Genomic DNA, 16,818 nt, shown 5'->3' with positions numbered 1-16,818 from the left:
CTAAAACTGTACTTTTAATAAAAACTAACTTTTTAAAACAAATAAAAGCAACAGAATTACTAAAACTTTAACTAAAATACATTGGAAAATAAATAAATAAAAAATACACTATACTACACTATACTATATTAATATCTCAGGGTTTTTAGTGTGTTTTTTGTGATTTAATACTCACATGCTAATGCTGAATTTCACCAGGAGATGTGTGTTTTTCGTCTTTTCTTGAGTTCTTCATCAATAATAAATAAAAATATTTAAAAAAAATATGTTTTCTCAATATCAGGCTTATTATAGTTAACTAAAACCACTAAACACTTAAAATAAAAATACAGCTGTTTTTTTTTTCATTCAGTTTAACTTGATGTACTAGAATAACTTGAATGAAAACTGCAATAAAAATGAATAAACTATAGAAATATTTTTTTAACTATGAAAAATGACAAAAAAACACAACAAAATGATTAAAACTTTAACTAAAATAAAATGGAAATAAATGAATAAAAACTATTACACTATACTAAACTATATTACTATGTCAGGGTTTTATTGTGTGTTTTATGATTTAATACTTTTAAATGGTTATTTACAGACAGCAAAATGTCATAAATGGAGTTTTTCCATCAACAGTAAATATAAATGTAGAAAGTATAGAAAAATAAATATTTTTCTCAACATTAGGGTTATTATAGTTAACTAAAACTATTGAAAACTTTTTTTAGTGGAAATAAAATAAGCATTAACTGAAATAAAATATTTACTTTTTAAAAAAAAAAAATATATATATATGCAAACAAACATTTGAAATATATAATTAATTGTAAAAAAAAAACTGAAAATAGCAATAAAAAAATTCAAATCAATCAAATGTAAACAAAAATGGTGTTTGAAAATTAAGAAATAAATGAATTAATTAAATTAAAACAAACAATAAAAAAATATTTTAACTTAAAAAAGATAGAAGAAAATAATTGAGTATGTTTGTGGAACTATACATAAAACTATATACGTAAGAAAATTATTCGAAAGAGAAGTTAAGAATTTATAAGAATAAAAAAAGCTTAACTTTAAAATATAAGAATGCAAACGTGTGTTAAATTAGTAAAGTATATAGTAGAATATATTTTATAAAACAATAATAATGACCATTTATGTATTTAGTAGACTGACATATGAATAAAAATGTACAACTAATTACTAAATATTCTTATATCATAATTACTTTCAAATAATTGTTAAATAATTTTTCAAATTGTATTAAACTATGTATAAATATTTTTCTCAACATTAGGGTTATTATAGTTAACTAAAAATATTGGCTTTTTTTACTGGAAATAAAATAAGCATTAACTGAAATAAAATATATACTTAAAAATATTATTATATATTAATATGTATATTAATATTTTATATATATATATTAATATGTATATATATATATATATATATATATATATATATATATATATATATTATTTCAGCTACATTTCTTGTTTTCATTGAGTTTAACTTGAAATAAAAATGATTAAAAACTATAGAAATATTTAAAAAACTAATAAAAATAATTTAAAAACTACTAAACTAAAAAAGGAAAATAAACAAATAATAATATACTCTACTATAAAGTATAATATACTGTACTCTACTAGTATCTCAGTGTTTTTAGTCTGTGTTTAATACTGAATTTCACCAGGAGATGGAGACATTTATGCCTCTTGTTTGTTAAAAATATTGAAATTGCTGTGTGGTCATTTTATTATTTTCTAGAATATTTTTATTTCTATTTCAAATGTTTGTTAAGTTCTTTCTAAACAACAGATTTAATGTGACGAAATAAAAGTCCACACTTTTTTTTGACTGACATTTGTCTGAGTCATTTTTTGTGTGCAAGTCATGAAGTGTTTATTTACTCAGATCCAGATTAAAGCAGCTGTGTTCTGGAACACAAATACAAATCAATTCAGGTTTACAGCAACAAACCAGATACCAGCTACTCAAACCGTCTTATGGTGGTCTGGCTAGTTTTTGTAATATTATTTGTGGTCAACCGGAAACGGGGTTTCGTGGCATGTTCCATAATAAACCATCTGAAGACGGATTATACAGTCATTTCATGTGCTTTGATGTTTTTATACGCTCGTTCACATTTATTCTCTCGCATGAAATTCATGCAAAAGACCAAATAAATGTTATTCATTTACTTTGACCTCCTAAAACATTTAATAAGCTGATAAAGTTGGATGTTACAAAACTTTGAGGTCTTTTCCTTTAGTTGTACTGAGAAACAACAAGGTCAATTTGAAATGATCAACGTTCTCTCAACGTTCCTCCAGTAACATTAATACAGCATTCATTCAGCAGTATCTGGTCTTTGATAATGTTCTCAAGACGTTATTTATACATTGTTAAAATAATTAGTTACATGCTTCTAGCCTGACTAGCCAGTTTCTAGCACGTTTCTAACATGAAATGCACCATCCAGCTGGTTTGCCAGCCGCCATAAAACAGTCAAAGAAGAGGAAGTTTCTAACATGTTTCTAGCACGATTAGCAAGTTACTAGCATGTTTCTAGCATGATTAACAAGTTTCTAACATGTTTCTAGCACGATTAGCAAGTTACTAGCATGTTTCTAGCACGATTAACAAGTTTCTAACATGTTTCTAGCACGATTAGCAAGTTACTAGCATGTTTCTAGCACGATTAACAAGTTTCTAGCATGTTTCTAGCACGATTAGCAAGTTACTAGCATGTTTCTAGCACGATTAACAAGTTTCTAGCATGTTTCTAGCACGATTAACAAGTTGAAACACGATTAGCAAGTTTCTAACATGTTTGTAGCACGATTAGCAAGTTGCTAGCATGTTTCTAGCACGATTAACAAGTTGCTAACATGTTTCTAGCACGATTAGCAAGTTTCTAACATGTTTCTAGCACGATTAGCAAGTTACTAGCATGTTTCTAGCACGATTAACAAGTTTCTAGCATGTTTCTAGCACGATTAACAAGTTACTAGCATGTTTCTAGCACGATTAGCAAGTTTCTAGCATGTTTCTAGCACGATTAGCAAGTTGCTAGCATGTATCTAGCACGATTAACAAGTTTCTAGCATGTTTCTAGCACGATTAACAAGTTGCTAGCATGTTTCTAGCACGATTAGCCAGTTGCTAGCATGTTTCTAGCACGATTAGCAAGTTTCTAGCATGTTTCTAGCACGATTAACAAGTTTCTAGCATGTTTCTAGCACGATTAGCCAGTTGCTAGCATGTTTTTATCACGATTAACAAGTTGCTAGCATGTTTCTAGCACGATTAGCCAGTTGCTAGCATGTTTCTAGCACGATTAACAAGTTGCTAGCATGTTTCTAGCACGATTAGCAAGTTTCTAGCATGTTTCTAGCACGATTAACAAGTTTTTAGCATGTTTCTAGCACGATTAGCCAGTTGCTAGCATGTTTCTAGCACGATTAGCAAGTTTCTAGCATGTTTCTAGCACGATTAACAAGTTTTTAGCATGTTTCTAGCACGATTAGCCAGTTGCTAGCATGTTTTTATCACGATTAACAAGTTGCTAGCATGTTTCTAGCACGATTAGCCAGTTGCTAGCATGTTTCTAGCACGATTAACAAGTTGCTAGCATGTTTCTAGCACGATTAACAAGTTGCTAGCATGTTTCTAGCACGATTAGCAAGTTGCTAGCATGTTTCTAGCACGATTAGCAAGTTGCTAGCATGTTTCTAGCACGATTAGCAAGTTGCTAGCATGTTTCTAGCATGATTAACAAGTTGCTAGCATGTTTCTAGCACGATTAGCCAGTTGCTAGCATGTTTCTAGCACGATTAGCAAGTTGTTAGCATGTTTCTAGCACAATTAGCAAGTTGCTAGCATGTTTCTAGCACGATTAACAAGTTGCTAGCATGTTTCTAGCACGATTAGCCAGTTGCTAGCATGTTTCTAGCACGATTAGCCAGTTGCTAGCCTGTTTCTAGCACGATTAGCAAGTTGTTAGCATGTTTCTAGCACAATTAGCAAGTTACTAGCATGTTTCTAGCACGATTAACAAGTTGCTATCATGTTTCTAGCACAATTAGAAAGTTGCTAGCATGTTTCTAGCACGATTAACAAGTTGCTAGCATGTTTCTAGCACGATTAGCCAGTTGCTAGCATGTTTCTAGCACGATTAGCCAGTTGCTAGCATGTTTCTAGCACGATTAGCAAGTTGTTACCATGTTTCTAGCACAATTAGCAAGTTACTAGCATGTTTCTAGCATGATTAACAAGTTGCTAGCAAGTTTCTAGCACGATTAGCAAGTTGCTAGCATGTTTCTAGCACGATTAGCAAGTTGCTAGCATGTTTCTAGCACAATTAGCAAGTTGCTAGCATGTTTCTAGCACGATTAACAAGTTGCTAGCATGTTTCTAGCACGATTAGCCAGTTGCTAGCATGTTTCTCGCACGGTTAGCAAGTTGTTAGCATGTTTCTAGCACAATTAGCAAGTTGCTAGCATGTTTCTAGCACGATTAACAAGTTGCTAGCATGTTTCTAGCACGATTAGCCAGTTGCTAGCATGTTTCTAGCACGATTAGCCAGTTGCTAGCATGTTTCTAGCACGATTAGCAAGTTGTTAGCATGTTTCTAGCACAATTAGCAAGTTACTAGCATGTTTCTAGCACGATTAACAAGTTGCTATCATGTTTCTAGCACAATTAGAAAGTTGCTAGCATGTTTCTAGCACGATTAACAAGTTGCTAGCATGTTTCTAGCACGATTAGCCAGTTGCTAGCATGTTTCTAGCACGATTAGCCAGTTGCTAGCATGTTTCTAGCACGATTAACAAGTTACTAGCATGTTTCTAGCACGATTAGCAAGTTTCTAGCATGTTTCTAGCACGATTAGCAAGTTGCTAGCATGTATCTAGCACGATTAACAAGTTTCTAGCATGTTTCTAGCACGATTAACAAGTTGCTAGCATGTTTCTAGCACGATTAGCCAGTTGCTAGCATGTTTCTAGCACGATTAGCAAGTTTCTAGCATGTTTCTAGCACGATTAACAAGTTTCTAGCATGTTTCTAGCACGATTAGCCAGTTGCTAGCATGTTTTTATCACGATTAACAAGTTGCTAGCATGTTTCTAGCACGATTAGCCAGTTGCTAGCATGTTTCTAGCACGATTAACAAGTTGCTAGCATGTTTCTAGCACGATTAGCAAGTTTCTAGCATGTTTCTAGCACGATTAACAAGTTTTTAGCATGTTTCTAGCACGATTAGCCAGTTGCTAGCATGTTTCTAGCACGATTAGCAAGTTTCTAGCATGTTTCTAGCACGATTAACAAGTTTTTAGCATGTTTCTAGCACGATTAGCCAGTTGCTAGCATGTTTTTATCACGATTAACAAGTTGCTAGCATGTTTCTAGCACGATTAGCCAGTTGCTAGCATGTTTCTAGCACGATTAACAAGTTGCTAGCATGTTTCTAGCACGATTAACAAGTTGCTAGCATGTTTCTAGCACGATTAGCAAGTTGCTAGCATGTTTCTAGCACGATTAGCAAGTTGCTAGCATGTTTCTAGCACGATTAGCAAGTTGCTAGCATGTTTCTAGCATGATTAACAAGTTGCTAGCATGTTTCTAGCACGATTAGCCAGTTGCTAGCATGTTTCTAGCACGATTAGCAAGTTGTTAGCATGTTTCTAGCACAATTAGCAAGTTGCTAGCATGTTTCTAGCACGATTAACAAGTTGCTAGCATGTTTCTAGCACGATTAGCCAGTTGCTAGCATGTTTCTAGCACGATTAGCCAGTTGCTAGCCTGTTTCTAGCACGATTAGCAAGTTGTTAGCATGTTTCTAGCACAATTAGCAAGTTACTAGCATGTTTCTAGCACGATTAACAAGTTGCTATCATGTTTCTAGCACAATTAGAAAGTTGCTAGCATGTTTCTAGCACGATTAACAAGTTGCTAGCATGTTTCTAGCACGATTAGCCAGTTGCTAGCATGTTTCTAGCACGATTAGCCAGTTGCTAGCATGTTTCTAGCACGATTAGCAAGTTGTTACCATGTTTCTAGCACAATTAGCAAGTTACTAGCATGTTTCTAGCACGATTAACAAGTTGCTAGCAAGTTTCTAGCACGATTAGCAAGTTGCTAGCATGTTTCTAGCACGATTAGCAAGTTGCTAGCATGTTTCTAGCACAATTAGCAAGTTGCTAGCATGTTTCTAGCACGATTAACAAGTTGTTAGCATGTTTCTAGCACGATTAGCCAGTTGCTAGCATGTTTCTCGCACGGTTAGCAAGTTGTTAGCATGTTTCTAGCACAATTAGCAAGTTGCTAGCATGTTTCTAGCACGATTAACAAGTTGCTAGCATGTTTCTAGCACGATTAGCCAGTTGCTAGCATGTTTCTAGCACGATTAGCCAGTTGCTAGCATGTTTCTAGCACGATTAGCAAGTTGTTAGCATGTTTCTAGCACAATTAGCAAGTTACTAGCATGTTTCTAGCACGATTAACAAGTTGCTATCATGTTTCTAGCACAATTAGAAAGTTGCTAGCATGTTTCTAGCACGATTAACAAGTTGCTAGCATGTTTCTAGCACGATTAGCCAGTTGCTAGCATGTTTCTAGCACGATTAGCCAGTTGCTAGCATGTTTCTAGCACGATTAGCAAGTTGTTAGCATGTTTCTAGTACAATTAGCAAGTTACTAGCATGTTTCTAGCACGATTAACAAGTTGCTAGCATGTTTCTAGCACGATTAGCAAGTTTCTAGCATGTTTCTAGCACGATTAACAAGTTTTTAGCATGTTTCTAGCACGATTAGCCAGTTGCTAGCATGTTTCTAGCACGATTAGCAAGTTTCTAGCATGTTTCTAGCACGATTAACAAGTTTTTAGCATGTTTCTAGCACGATTAGCCAGTTGCTAGCATGTTTTTATCACGATTAACAAGTTGCTAGCATGTTTCTAGCACGATTAGCCAGTTGCTAGCATGTTTCTAGCACGATTAACAAGTTGCTAGCATGTTTCTAGCACGATTAACAAGTTGCTAGCATGTTTCTAGCACGATTAGCAAGTTGCTAGCATGTTTCTAGCACGATTAGCAAGTTGCTAGCATGTTTCTAGCACGATTAGCAAGTTGCTAGCATGTTTCTAGCATGATTAACAAGTTGCTAGCATGTTTCTAGCACGATTAGCCAGTTGCTAGCATGTTTCTAGCACGATTAGCAAGTTGTTAGCATGTTTCTAGCACAATTAGCAAGTTGCTAGCATGTTTCTAGCACGATTAACAAGTTGCTAGCATGTTTCTAGCACGATTAGCCAGTTGCTAGCATGTTTCTAGCACGATTAGCCAGTTGCTAGCCTGTTTCTAGCACGATTAGCAAGTTGTTAGCATGTTTCTAGCACAATTAGCAAGTTACTAGCATGTTTCTAGCACGATTAACAAGTTGCTATCATGTTTCTAGCACAATTAGAAAGTTGCTAGCATGTTTCTAGCACGATTAACAAGTTGCTAGCATGTTTCTAGCACGATTAGCCAGTTGCTAGCATGTTTCTAGCACGATTAGCCAGTTGCTAGCATGTTTCTAGCACGATTAGCAAGTTGTTACCATGTTTCTAGCACAATTAGCAAGTTACTAGCATGTTTCTAGCACGATTAACAAGTTGCTAGCAAGTTTCTAGCACGATTAGCAAGTTGCTAGCATGTTTCTAGCACGATTAGCAAGTTGCTAGCATGTTTCTAGCACAATTAGCAAGTTGCTAGCATGTTTCTAGCACGATTAACAAGTTGTTAGCATGTTTCTAGCACGATTAGCCAGTTGCTAGCATGTTTCTCGCACGGTTAGCAAGTTGTTAGCATGTTTCTAGCACAATTAGCAAGTTGCTAGCATGTTTCTAGCACGATTAACAAGTTGCTAGCATGTTTCTAGCACGATTAGCCAGTTGCTAGCATGTTTCTAGCACGATTAGCCAGTTGCTAGCATGTTTCTAGCACGATTAGCAAGTTGTTAGCATGTTTCTAGCACAATTAGCAAGTTACTAGCATGTTTCTAGCACGATTAACAAGTTGCTATCATGTTTCTAGCACAATTAGAAAGTTGCTAGCATGTTTCTAGCACGATTAACAAGTTGCTAGCATGTTTCTAGCACGATTAGCCAGTTGCTAGCATGTTTCTAGCACGATTAGCCAGTTGCTAGCATGTTTCTAGCACGATTAGCAAGTTGTTAGCATGTTTCTAGTACAATTAGCAAGTTACTAGCATGTTTCTAGCACGATTAACAAGTTGCTAGCATGTTTCTAGCACAATTAGCAAGTTGCTAGCATGTTTCTAGCACGATTAACAAGTTGCTAGCATGTTTCTAGCACGATTAGCCAGTTGCTAGCATGTTTCTAGCACGATTAGCCAGTTGCTAGCATGTTTCTAGCACGATTAGCAAGTTGTTAGCATGTTTCTAGCACAATTAGCAAGTTACTAGCATGTTTCTAGCATGATTAGCAAGCATAACTTTGAGGTCTTTTCGTTTAGTTGTTGTAAACAATGTGAATTTGAAATTAACATTCTCAGAACGTTCTGACAACGTTCTCTCAACGTTCCTCCAGTAACATTAATTAAGCATTCATTCAGCAGTATCTGGTCTTTAATAATGTTCTCAAGACGTTATTTATACATTGTTACAAGAACAAAAATCTGAATGTTCAGAAAGTAACGTTTTCATGATGTTTGCAGAATGGAATATTACTTTAATGTTCAATTGACCAAAATAATAAGAAGAATGTTTTAAAGTGTTTTAAAAGTAACTGAATGGCAGCATTCAGAAATGGAACGTTTGATGGGAAAGTTGTTTCTTGGAAGCACATAAAGAGAGTTTCCTGATGATGATAAATGTCTTTAATAGAGGATCCTCCTGCAGACTGACTGCAGTCATGAAGCGTGTGTGGTGTGTTGTGTTTATATGCACAGCTGTATATTTCTGCTGTTTTCTATTTAAAGATTACCCAGGCGTTTATGTGAGGTGAATGTTTGATCTTTACCAGATCTCTGCTTGTGCTCCAGGAACCATCTTCTTGACCTTCAGCTTCTGTCTTCTAGATTAAAAGAATGATCAATCATAATTACTTAAATAAAAAAATGCAATATCATAGAAAAGCAAACTTTATTATATTCTAGATTCATTGCACTCAAACAATTTAGGACTTTTTAGGAAAAAAAAAAATTATCAAAAAAAAAAAAAAAGAGAGAATCACTAGAATGAATCTGGAATATAAGAAAGTTTGCTTTTATGAATTAAATTACAAAAAACTTTTCCAAGATATTCTAATTTTTTGAGATGCACCTTTATATTTATATTTATATAAATTATTCCATGAAAATAGTATTGAATTTCAAAACTGTACCTAGACAGCATTTTTAGGCATTTAAATGTTATTAAAATTTATTATTATTATTATTTATGTGTAAAAGTACATTATTGATGTGATTGTTTTTACACTGATGCTGGACACAATATCAATACATGCAATAAAAATATAGACAGAATAAATAAATAAATAATTAGGGACGTAAAAAGATAAATAAATAAATGAATAAAGGTGTTAAAAAATAATTAAAGTTCCAGCACTGCTGATAAAAATAATAATTAAATGTATTTATTAATATATATTTTTAGCAAAACCTCTTTTACTGTCTCCAAATACTTTTATTTTATTTTATTTTATTTTATTTTATTTTATTTTATTTTATTTTATTTTATTTTATTTTATTTTATTTTATTTTATTTTATTTTATTTTATTTTATTTTATTTTATTTTGTTGTTGTTGTTATTATAAGGCCAACATTAGCTTTTAAGGTGTGAAATGTTTCTTAAAAAAAGTTCGTAATTTGTTACTTTTTTATTTTAATAAAACCTCGTTTCAAATACATTATTGTAAATACATAACAATAAAATGTGTTTATTTATTTATATAGTTAAAATAAATAAATATAGTTGTAAAAATATAAATAATAATAATAAAAACAAATAATAAATGTATTTGATTATTTACACACACACACACACACACACACACACATATATATATATATATATATATATATATATATATATATATATTGTCAAACCTCTTTTATTGTCTCCAAGTACTTTATTTGTTGTATATTTTATTTTATTTATTTTGTTGTTGTTATTATAAAGCCTCATTAGCTTTTGGGATATTAAATGTTTCTTTAAAAAATGTTAGTAATTTGTTACTTTATTTTATTTTTAAATACATTATGGACTTTTTTTTTTATACCGTAGACATAAAATCAATAAAAATAGTGAATAAATACATTTTGTTATAAAATTATATTATAAAAATAAAGACAGAATAAATAAATAAATAAAGTTGTAAAAAAAATAAAGGTGCCAATACTGATGATAAAAAATAACAAAAAAGTATTTATTTATCTATTTATTTTTTTAGTAAAACCTCTTTTATTGTCTCTAAGTATGTTATTTATTTATTTATATGTTTATTTATTTTGTTGTTGTTATAATAAAGCCAACATTATCCTTTGGGATGTAATAAATAAAATAATAAATATAAAATAATAATGAAATGTATTTATTTATTTATATTGTTAAAATAAATAAATAAATAAATAAACATAGTTGTGAAAAAAAGAATAATAAAAAAGAATAAAATATGTGTTTATTTACATAGTATTTTTTTGTAAAACCTTTTATTGTCTCCAACTACTTTATTTGTTGTATATTTAATTTAATTTAATTTTATTCAATTTTATTTTGTTATTTTATTTATTTTGTTGTTACACTGGTGATAAAAATGCTAATAAAATGTATTTATTCATTTATTTATATAGTTATAGTAACCTATTTTATTGTATCCAGGTATTTAATTTAATTTAATTTTATTTAATTTAATTTTATTTATTTTAATTTTGTTATTTTATTTTATTTATTTTTTTGTTACACTGGTGATAAAAATGCTAATAAAATGTATTTATTCATTTATTTATATAGTTATAGTAACCTATTTTATTGTATCCAGGTATTTTATTTAATTTAATTTAATTTAATTTAATTTAATTTAATTTAATTTTGTTATTTTATTTTATTCATTTTGTTGTTACACTGGTGATAAAAATGCTAATAAAATGTATTTATTCATTTATTTATATAGTTATAGTAACCTATTTTATTGTATCCAGGTATTTAATTTAATTTAATTTTATTTTATTTTATTTCATTTTGTTGTTATTATAAAGTCAACCTTAGCTTTTGGGCTGTTAAATGTTCCTTTAAAAAATGTTAGTAATTTGTAAAAATGTTTAATAAACCCTCGTTCAATACAGGTTTTTTTACACCTTAGACATAATGATTATAAATAAATGTTATTATAAATGTTTTTTTTATTATAAAGAGTATTTATTATAATTTAAATAAATAAATAAATAAATAAATAAATAAACATAGTTGTGAAAAAAAGAATAATAAAAAAGAATAAAATATGTGTTTATTTACATAGTATTTTTTTGTAAAACCTTTTATTGTCTCCAACTACTTTATTTGTTGTATATTTAATTTAATTTAATTTTATTCAATTTTATTTTGTTATTTTATTTTATTTATTTTGTTGTTACACTGGTGATAAAAATGCTAATAAAATGTATTTATTCATTTATTTATATAGTTATAGTAACCTATTTTATTGTATCCAGGTATTTAATTTAATTTAATTTTATTTTATTTTATTTAATTTTATTTTGTTATTTTATTTTATTCATTTTGTTGTTACACTGGTGATAAAAATGCTAATAAAATGTATTTATTCATTTATTTATATAGTTATAGTAACCTATTTTATTGTATCCAGGTATTTAATTTAATTTAATTTAATTTTATTTTCTTATTTTATTTTATTCATTTTGTTGTTACACTGGTGATAAAAATGCTAATAAAATGTATTTATTCATTTATTTATATAGTTATAGTAACCTATTTTATTGTACCCAGGTATTTAATTTAATTTAATTTAATTTAATTTAATTTAATTTAATTTAATTTAATTTAATTTAATTTAATTTAATTTAATTTAATTTAATTTAATTTAATTTTATTATAAAGTCAACATTAGCTTTTGGGCTGTTAAATGTTTCTTTAAAAAATGTTAGTAATTTGTAACTCCATTTTATGTTTAATAAACCCTCGTTCAATACAGGTTTTTTTTTTTTACACCTTAGACATAATGATTATAAATAAATGTTATTATAAATGTTTTTTTTATTATAAAGAGTATTTATTATTATTTAAATAAATAAATAAATAAATAAGGTACCAGCACTGATAAATAAAGATAAAAGCTAATTATTTTAGTTATTTTTACACTAATAAAGTAGTTTTTTGCAATAATAAATCTAGCTTTTGAGACGTTCGTAGCTTCGTTTAAAAAATCGTATTTATCATCCTGTTTTATGTTCAGAGCGTGTCTTTCATATGCAGTCTATGTAGTGCGCTCGGAATGTTTGTAGACACAGGCTGCGTGCCCGCGCAGTGGGCGGAGTTTGTGTGCGTAAGCCCCGCCCCACGCTCAGAGCCGAACACAAACTTCTTTCACAGATCAAACCCACAGGAGTCAGTCACGCAGCGTGTTGTTACGCAAGAGCCGCGCCGACGCGCAGCCAGCCGCACTTCCACGCTCGCGTCTGTGCGTTTCAGTGCCAGAGCGAGTGTTTAGTGAGTTGTCCTCGCAGTGTGTGAGAGTGAGAGTGTTTGTAAGTGTGTGAGAGTGAGTGAGTGAGTGTGTGTGAGCTGCAGTCATGGCTGTGGACGGAACGGAGCAGCGCGCGCTGCAGTATGAGCAAACTTTGGTAAGTTGTGTTCGTTTCTCTCCTGTGTTTTCAAGATTGGCGTTATCTCACACTCTCTGATTGTGTTTATCAGCGATTCTCGGCTGTATGGAGCTGTCACTCGTGTTTGTGGTTCTCTGGAATCGTTGATAAGTCTATATTGCTATCTCTGACTTGTTTCTGTATCTCTGGCTGCTTAAAGGAACAATTATGATTCATAATTCAGGACATGATGATCTTGAATCAGAGACAGTCTTTCTATATCTGTCTCTCTCTGTGTATTTCAGTGGTTCAACACAAATATCAATACATACATGTGTATGTGTATACAAATTAATGCAAAATATATAAATTGATTTTTTTTTTGTTTTTTACTGTATTATTAATCAAGTAAATGCAGAAGAGACATTACATAAATCCATTAACCACAATTCATCTTGTGATTCTTACATAAATAAGTTGCCTGCACTGCTTTAAAAAAGGTAGTATTTAATTTAATTTAGTTATGTTTTAGTGTTTGTAGTTTACTTATTTCACAGTACAATCTGTTTTATTGTCTCCAAAGTATAGACGCATTTAATAAACACTTCATTATGTGGTTCTAAAATTAATAGCACATATATAAATAAATAATTTATCACAAATTTGACTGTTATTAATCAGTTAAATGCAGGAAAGACTTAAATGCATTAACCACAATTCATCTTGTGATTCCTAAATAAATAAGTTGCCTGCACTGCTTTAAAAAAGGTAGTATTTAATTTAATTTAGTTATGTTTTAGTGTTTGTAGTTTACTTATTTCACAGTACAATCTGTTTTATTGTCTCCAAAGTATAGACGCATTTAATAAACACTTCATTATGTGGTTCTAAAATTAATAGCACATATATAAATAAATAATTTATCACAAATTTGACTGTTATTAATCAATTAAATGCAGCCTTGGTGAGCAGGAAAAAAAGACTTAAATTTATTAAACACAATTAGCTTTGTGAATCTTAAATACATTCTTAATTAAATAAATATGTAAGTTGCCAGCACTGCATTAAAAAATGTCGTATTTTATTTATTTATTTTTTTAGTATTTGTAGTTTATTTATTTTACAGTACAATTTTCTTTTAATATAATATAATATAATATAATATAATATAATATAATATAATGTAATGTAATATTGCAGCACTGATTTTATTTTTAGTATTTGGTACTTATTTTACAGTACAACCTGTTTTTTTGTGTCCAAAGTATGGGCAAATAAATGCAAAAAATTGATATTTGATAAACACTCATTTTTGTGATTCTACAATTAGCTTAAAAATTAATATATAATGTAATATAATATTTATTAAAAATATAGTATATATATTAAATATTTATATGTTTATTATTTGGTGCTTATTTTTGCAACAAAACCTTGGTAAAGCACAAACTAATTTATATAGGTATACTATATATTTTTTTATTTAACAGACATTAAGAATTTAAATACATTATTAGCTTTAATAGTTTTTGAATTCTAGAAATTTGTTTGCTTCAATTTTTTTTATTTAATTTAATTTTAGTATTTGAAGTTTACTTATTTCACATTAAAACCTGTTTATATAATATAATATAATATAATATAATATAATATAATGCCAGCAGTGATAATATATATATATATATATATATATATATATATATATATATATATATATATATATATTACAATAAAACCTGTTTTATTGTCTCCAAAATAGATTTCTAAAGCATAAATGAGTTTATATAGTTATAATATATATTTTTATGTAACATAGTTAATAAGGTACTTTATTGGAATTTTTAACACCTAAGTAATTTAGTAATTCTATAGTTTTTTTTTTGGCTTTTTAATATTGTAAGTTAATTTAAAGTGTGATTGTTTTGTTATAAATAATATAATCTGTACTAATAATGATTTTATTATAATATTTTTGAACTAAAATATTAGCAAATTTAATGAACACCTAATTTTGTGATTCTACAATTTTCTTATACATAATATAATATAATATCATGCAATGCAATGCCAGCACTGGTAATGTGTTTATTTATTTTTTGATTATTTGGTACTTATTTTTACAGTACATCTAGCTTTATTGTCTCCTAAATATATAAAGTGTAAACTAGTTCATATAGTGAGGGCTCCTTCGAAGTTTTCTGAGGGCACCTAATGGCCTTTGGTCTTTTCTTTTTTTATCTGTCTGTGTCTGTTTTCTTCTTGGGTTTGTGTGCAGTGATGTCTGAAGGTGAAGCTGTGTTTATACTGTATCTGAACTGGACGTCTGACATTGGTTTACTGATGGTTTGGCTGATAGTTTTGCTGTCATTCAAAGCTCAGCAGGAGTTTACAGCGGGTTAAATCAATGCTTGTTTATTTTGCTCAAAAACACCCACAGCCCGAAACTCATCAGATCGCAACAGGAATTCATTTATTGTGTAATTAATTAGCAGAAGAGCTCAGTGTGCGTTTACATAAATGTTGTTTGGGGGCAAAACTATCTTCAGAAGTGATTAAAATCTGGGACCTCATCAAAACGAATTTTTTTTTTTTTTTTTTTTTTTTTTAAATCTATATGCACACACATTGTTTTTTTTTACACAGAGATTTGTAATTCAAACCATTTCAACATTATTTATTCTTCAGACATTGTTCTTTAAATAAAAATGAGTATCAGCTGTATACAATGTGGCCAACATTGATTTTCGACCACTGAAAATGGATAATATTCAATAATCTGGAGCCTTATTGAGATCCCCATATCTCTGGGACTGAATGACGTAGGGCCTTGAAAATTAATATTTAAAAAGAAAAGTTTATTAAGAACTAGAATCCAAAATCAAATGGCAATATCTTTAATATTTCTTGAGTTATAGGCACGCAAACTTTGGCAAAAGAGTATTTAAGGCACTCAAACAGGTATGTTCAATGCAGTTTCTTCACAGAAGGAAACAAGATACATCTCTAGCTTCAACATTATTTGTTCTTCAGACATTGTTCTTTAAATAAAATAAGTATCAGCTGTATACAAAGTGACCAACATTGATTTTCGGCCACTGAAAATGGATAATATTCAATAATCTGGACATGGAGCCTTATTGAGATCCCCATATCTCTGGGACTGAATGATATAGGGCCTTGAAAATTAAGATTTAAAAAGAAAGGTTTATAAAGAACTAGAATCTAAAATCAAATGGCAATATCTTTAATATTTCTTGAGTTATAGGCACGCAAACTTTGGCAAAAGAGTATTTAAGGCACTCAAACAGGTATGTTCAATGCAGTTTCTTCACAGAAGGAAACAAGATACATCTCTAGTTTCAACATTATTTGTTCTTCAGACATTCCTCTTTAATACAAAAGAAGTATCATATTTTTGCAAACTGAAACACGTTGGGTTTTTGACCGCTGAAAATGTCATTTTTAATGATTTACTCCTGGAGCCATATTGAAATTTCAATATCTCTGGAACCGAATCTCGTAGAGCCTTAAAAATAAATATTCCAAAAGGAGAATTTGCCAAGTCCCAATATCTAAAAGGGCATTAAGATAGCTTTAACACTTCTTAAGTTACAGGCATGCAAACTTTGGAGAAAAACTTAAAAAGTGCCGTTTCCTCATATTTTAACGGTCACCATCAGCACATAATGCAACAAAGATTGTTAAAGTCAACAGATTTTACTAATATATCTACCAATCTCTGTGTAAAAATAACATTATAATGTTGGCATCTTTCTAAAGTCATTTTACCCCCCTGTAACTTGACTCTGAAGCTCAGGTGAAAATTGCTATTGTGACCCCCTCTATCTAATAGTGGATTACTCAGTAAATATTTATCCATGACATTTAATATTTTGGCTTTCATCACTATACATGTCTATCTTTCTTCAGAATAAATATTATCAAAATCAAAAATTTAAGCCGGGACCTCTGGTTGAGTTGACACGGAATGACCC

General features: G+C 30.0%; 1 protein-coding gene across 1 annotated transcript in view; it reads left to right on the top strand.

Moving 5' to 3' along the window:
- Positions 1-12,513: 12,513 nt before the first annotated feature.
- LOC141285219 (chloride channel protein 2-like) overlaps positions 12,514-16,818 on the top strand; it is a 125,350-nt gene continuing 121,045 nt past the window's right edge. The window contains exons 1-2 of the mRNA XM_073818259.1: positions 12,514-12,709; positions 12,810-12,862. Coding sequence (XP_073674360.1) covers positions 12,514-12,709; positions 12,810-12,862 — 249 coding nt within the window. The remainder of the gene's footprint in view (positions 12,710-12,809; positions 12,863-16,818) is intronic.

This window comes from Garra rufa, chromosome 14, assembly GCF_049309525.1.
Source record: "Garra rufa chromosome 14, GarRuf1.0, whole genome shotgun sequence".
Taxonomy (NCBI): Eukaryota; Metazoa; Chordata; class Actinopteri; order Cypriniformes; family Cyprinidae; genus Garra; species Garra rufa.
Note: the sequence above shows the minus strand (reverse complement) of the source record. Positions and strands in the feature narration are given on the sequence as shown.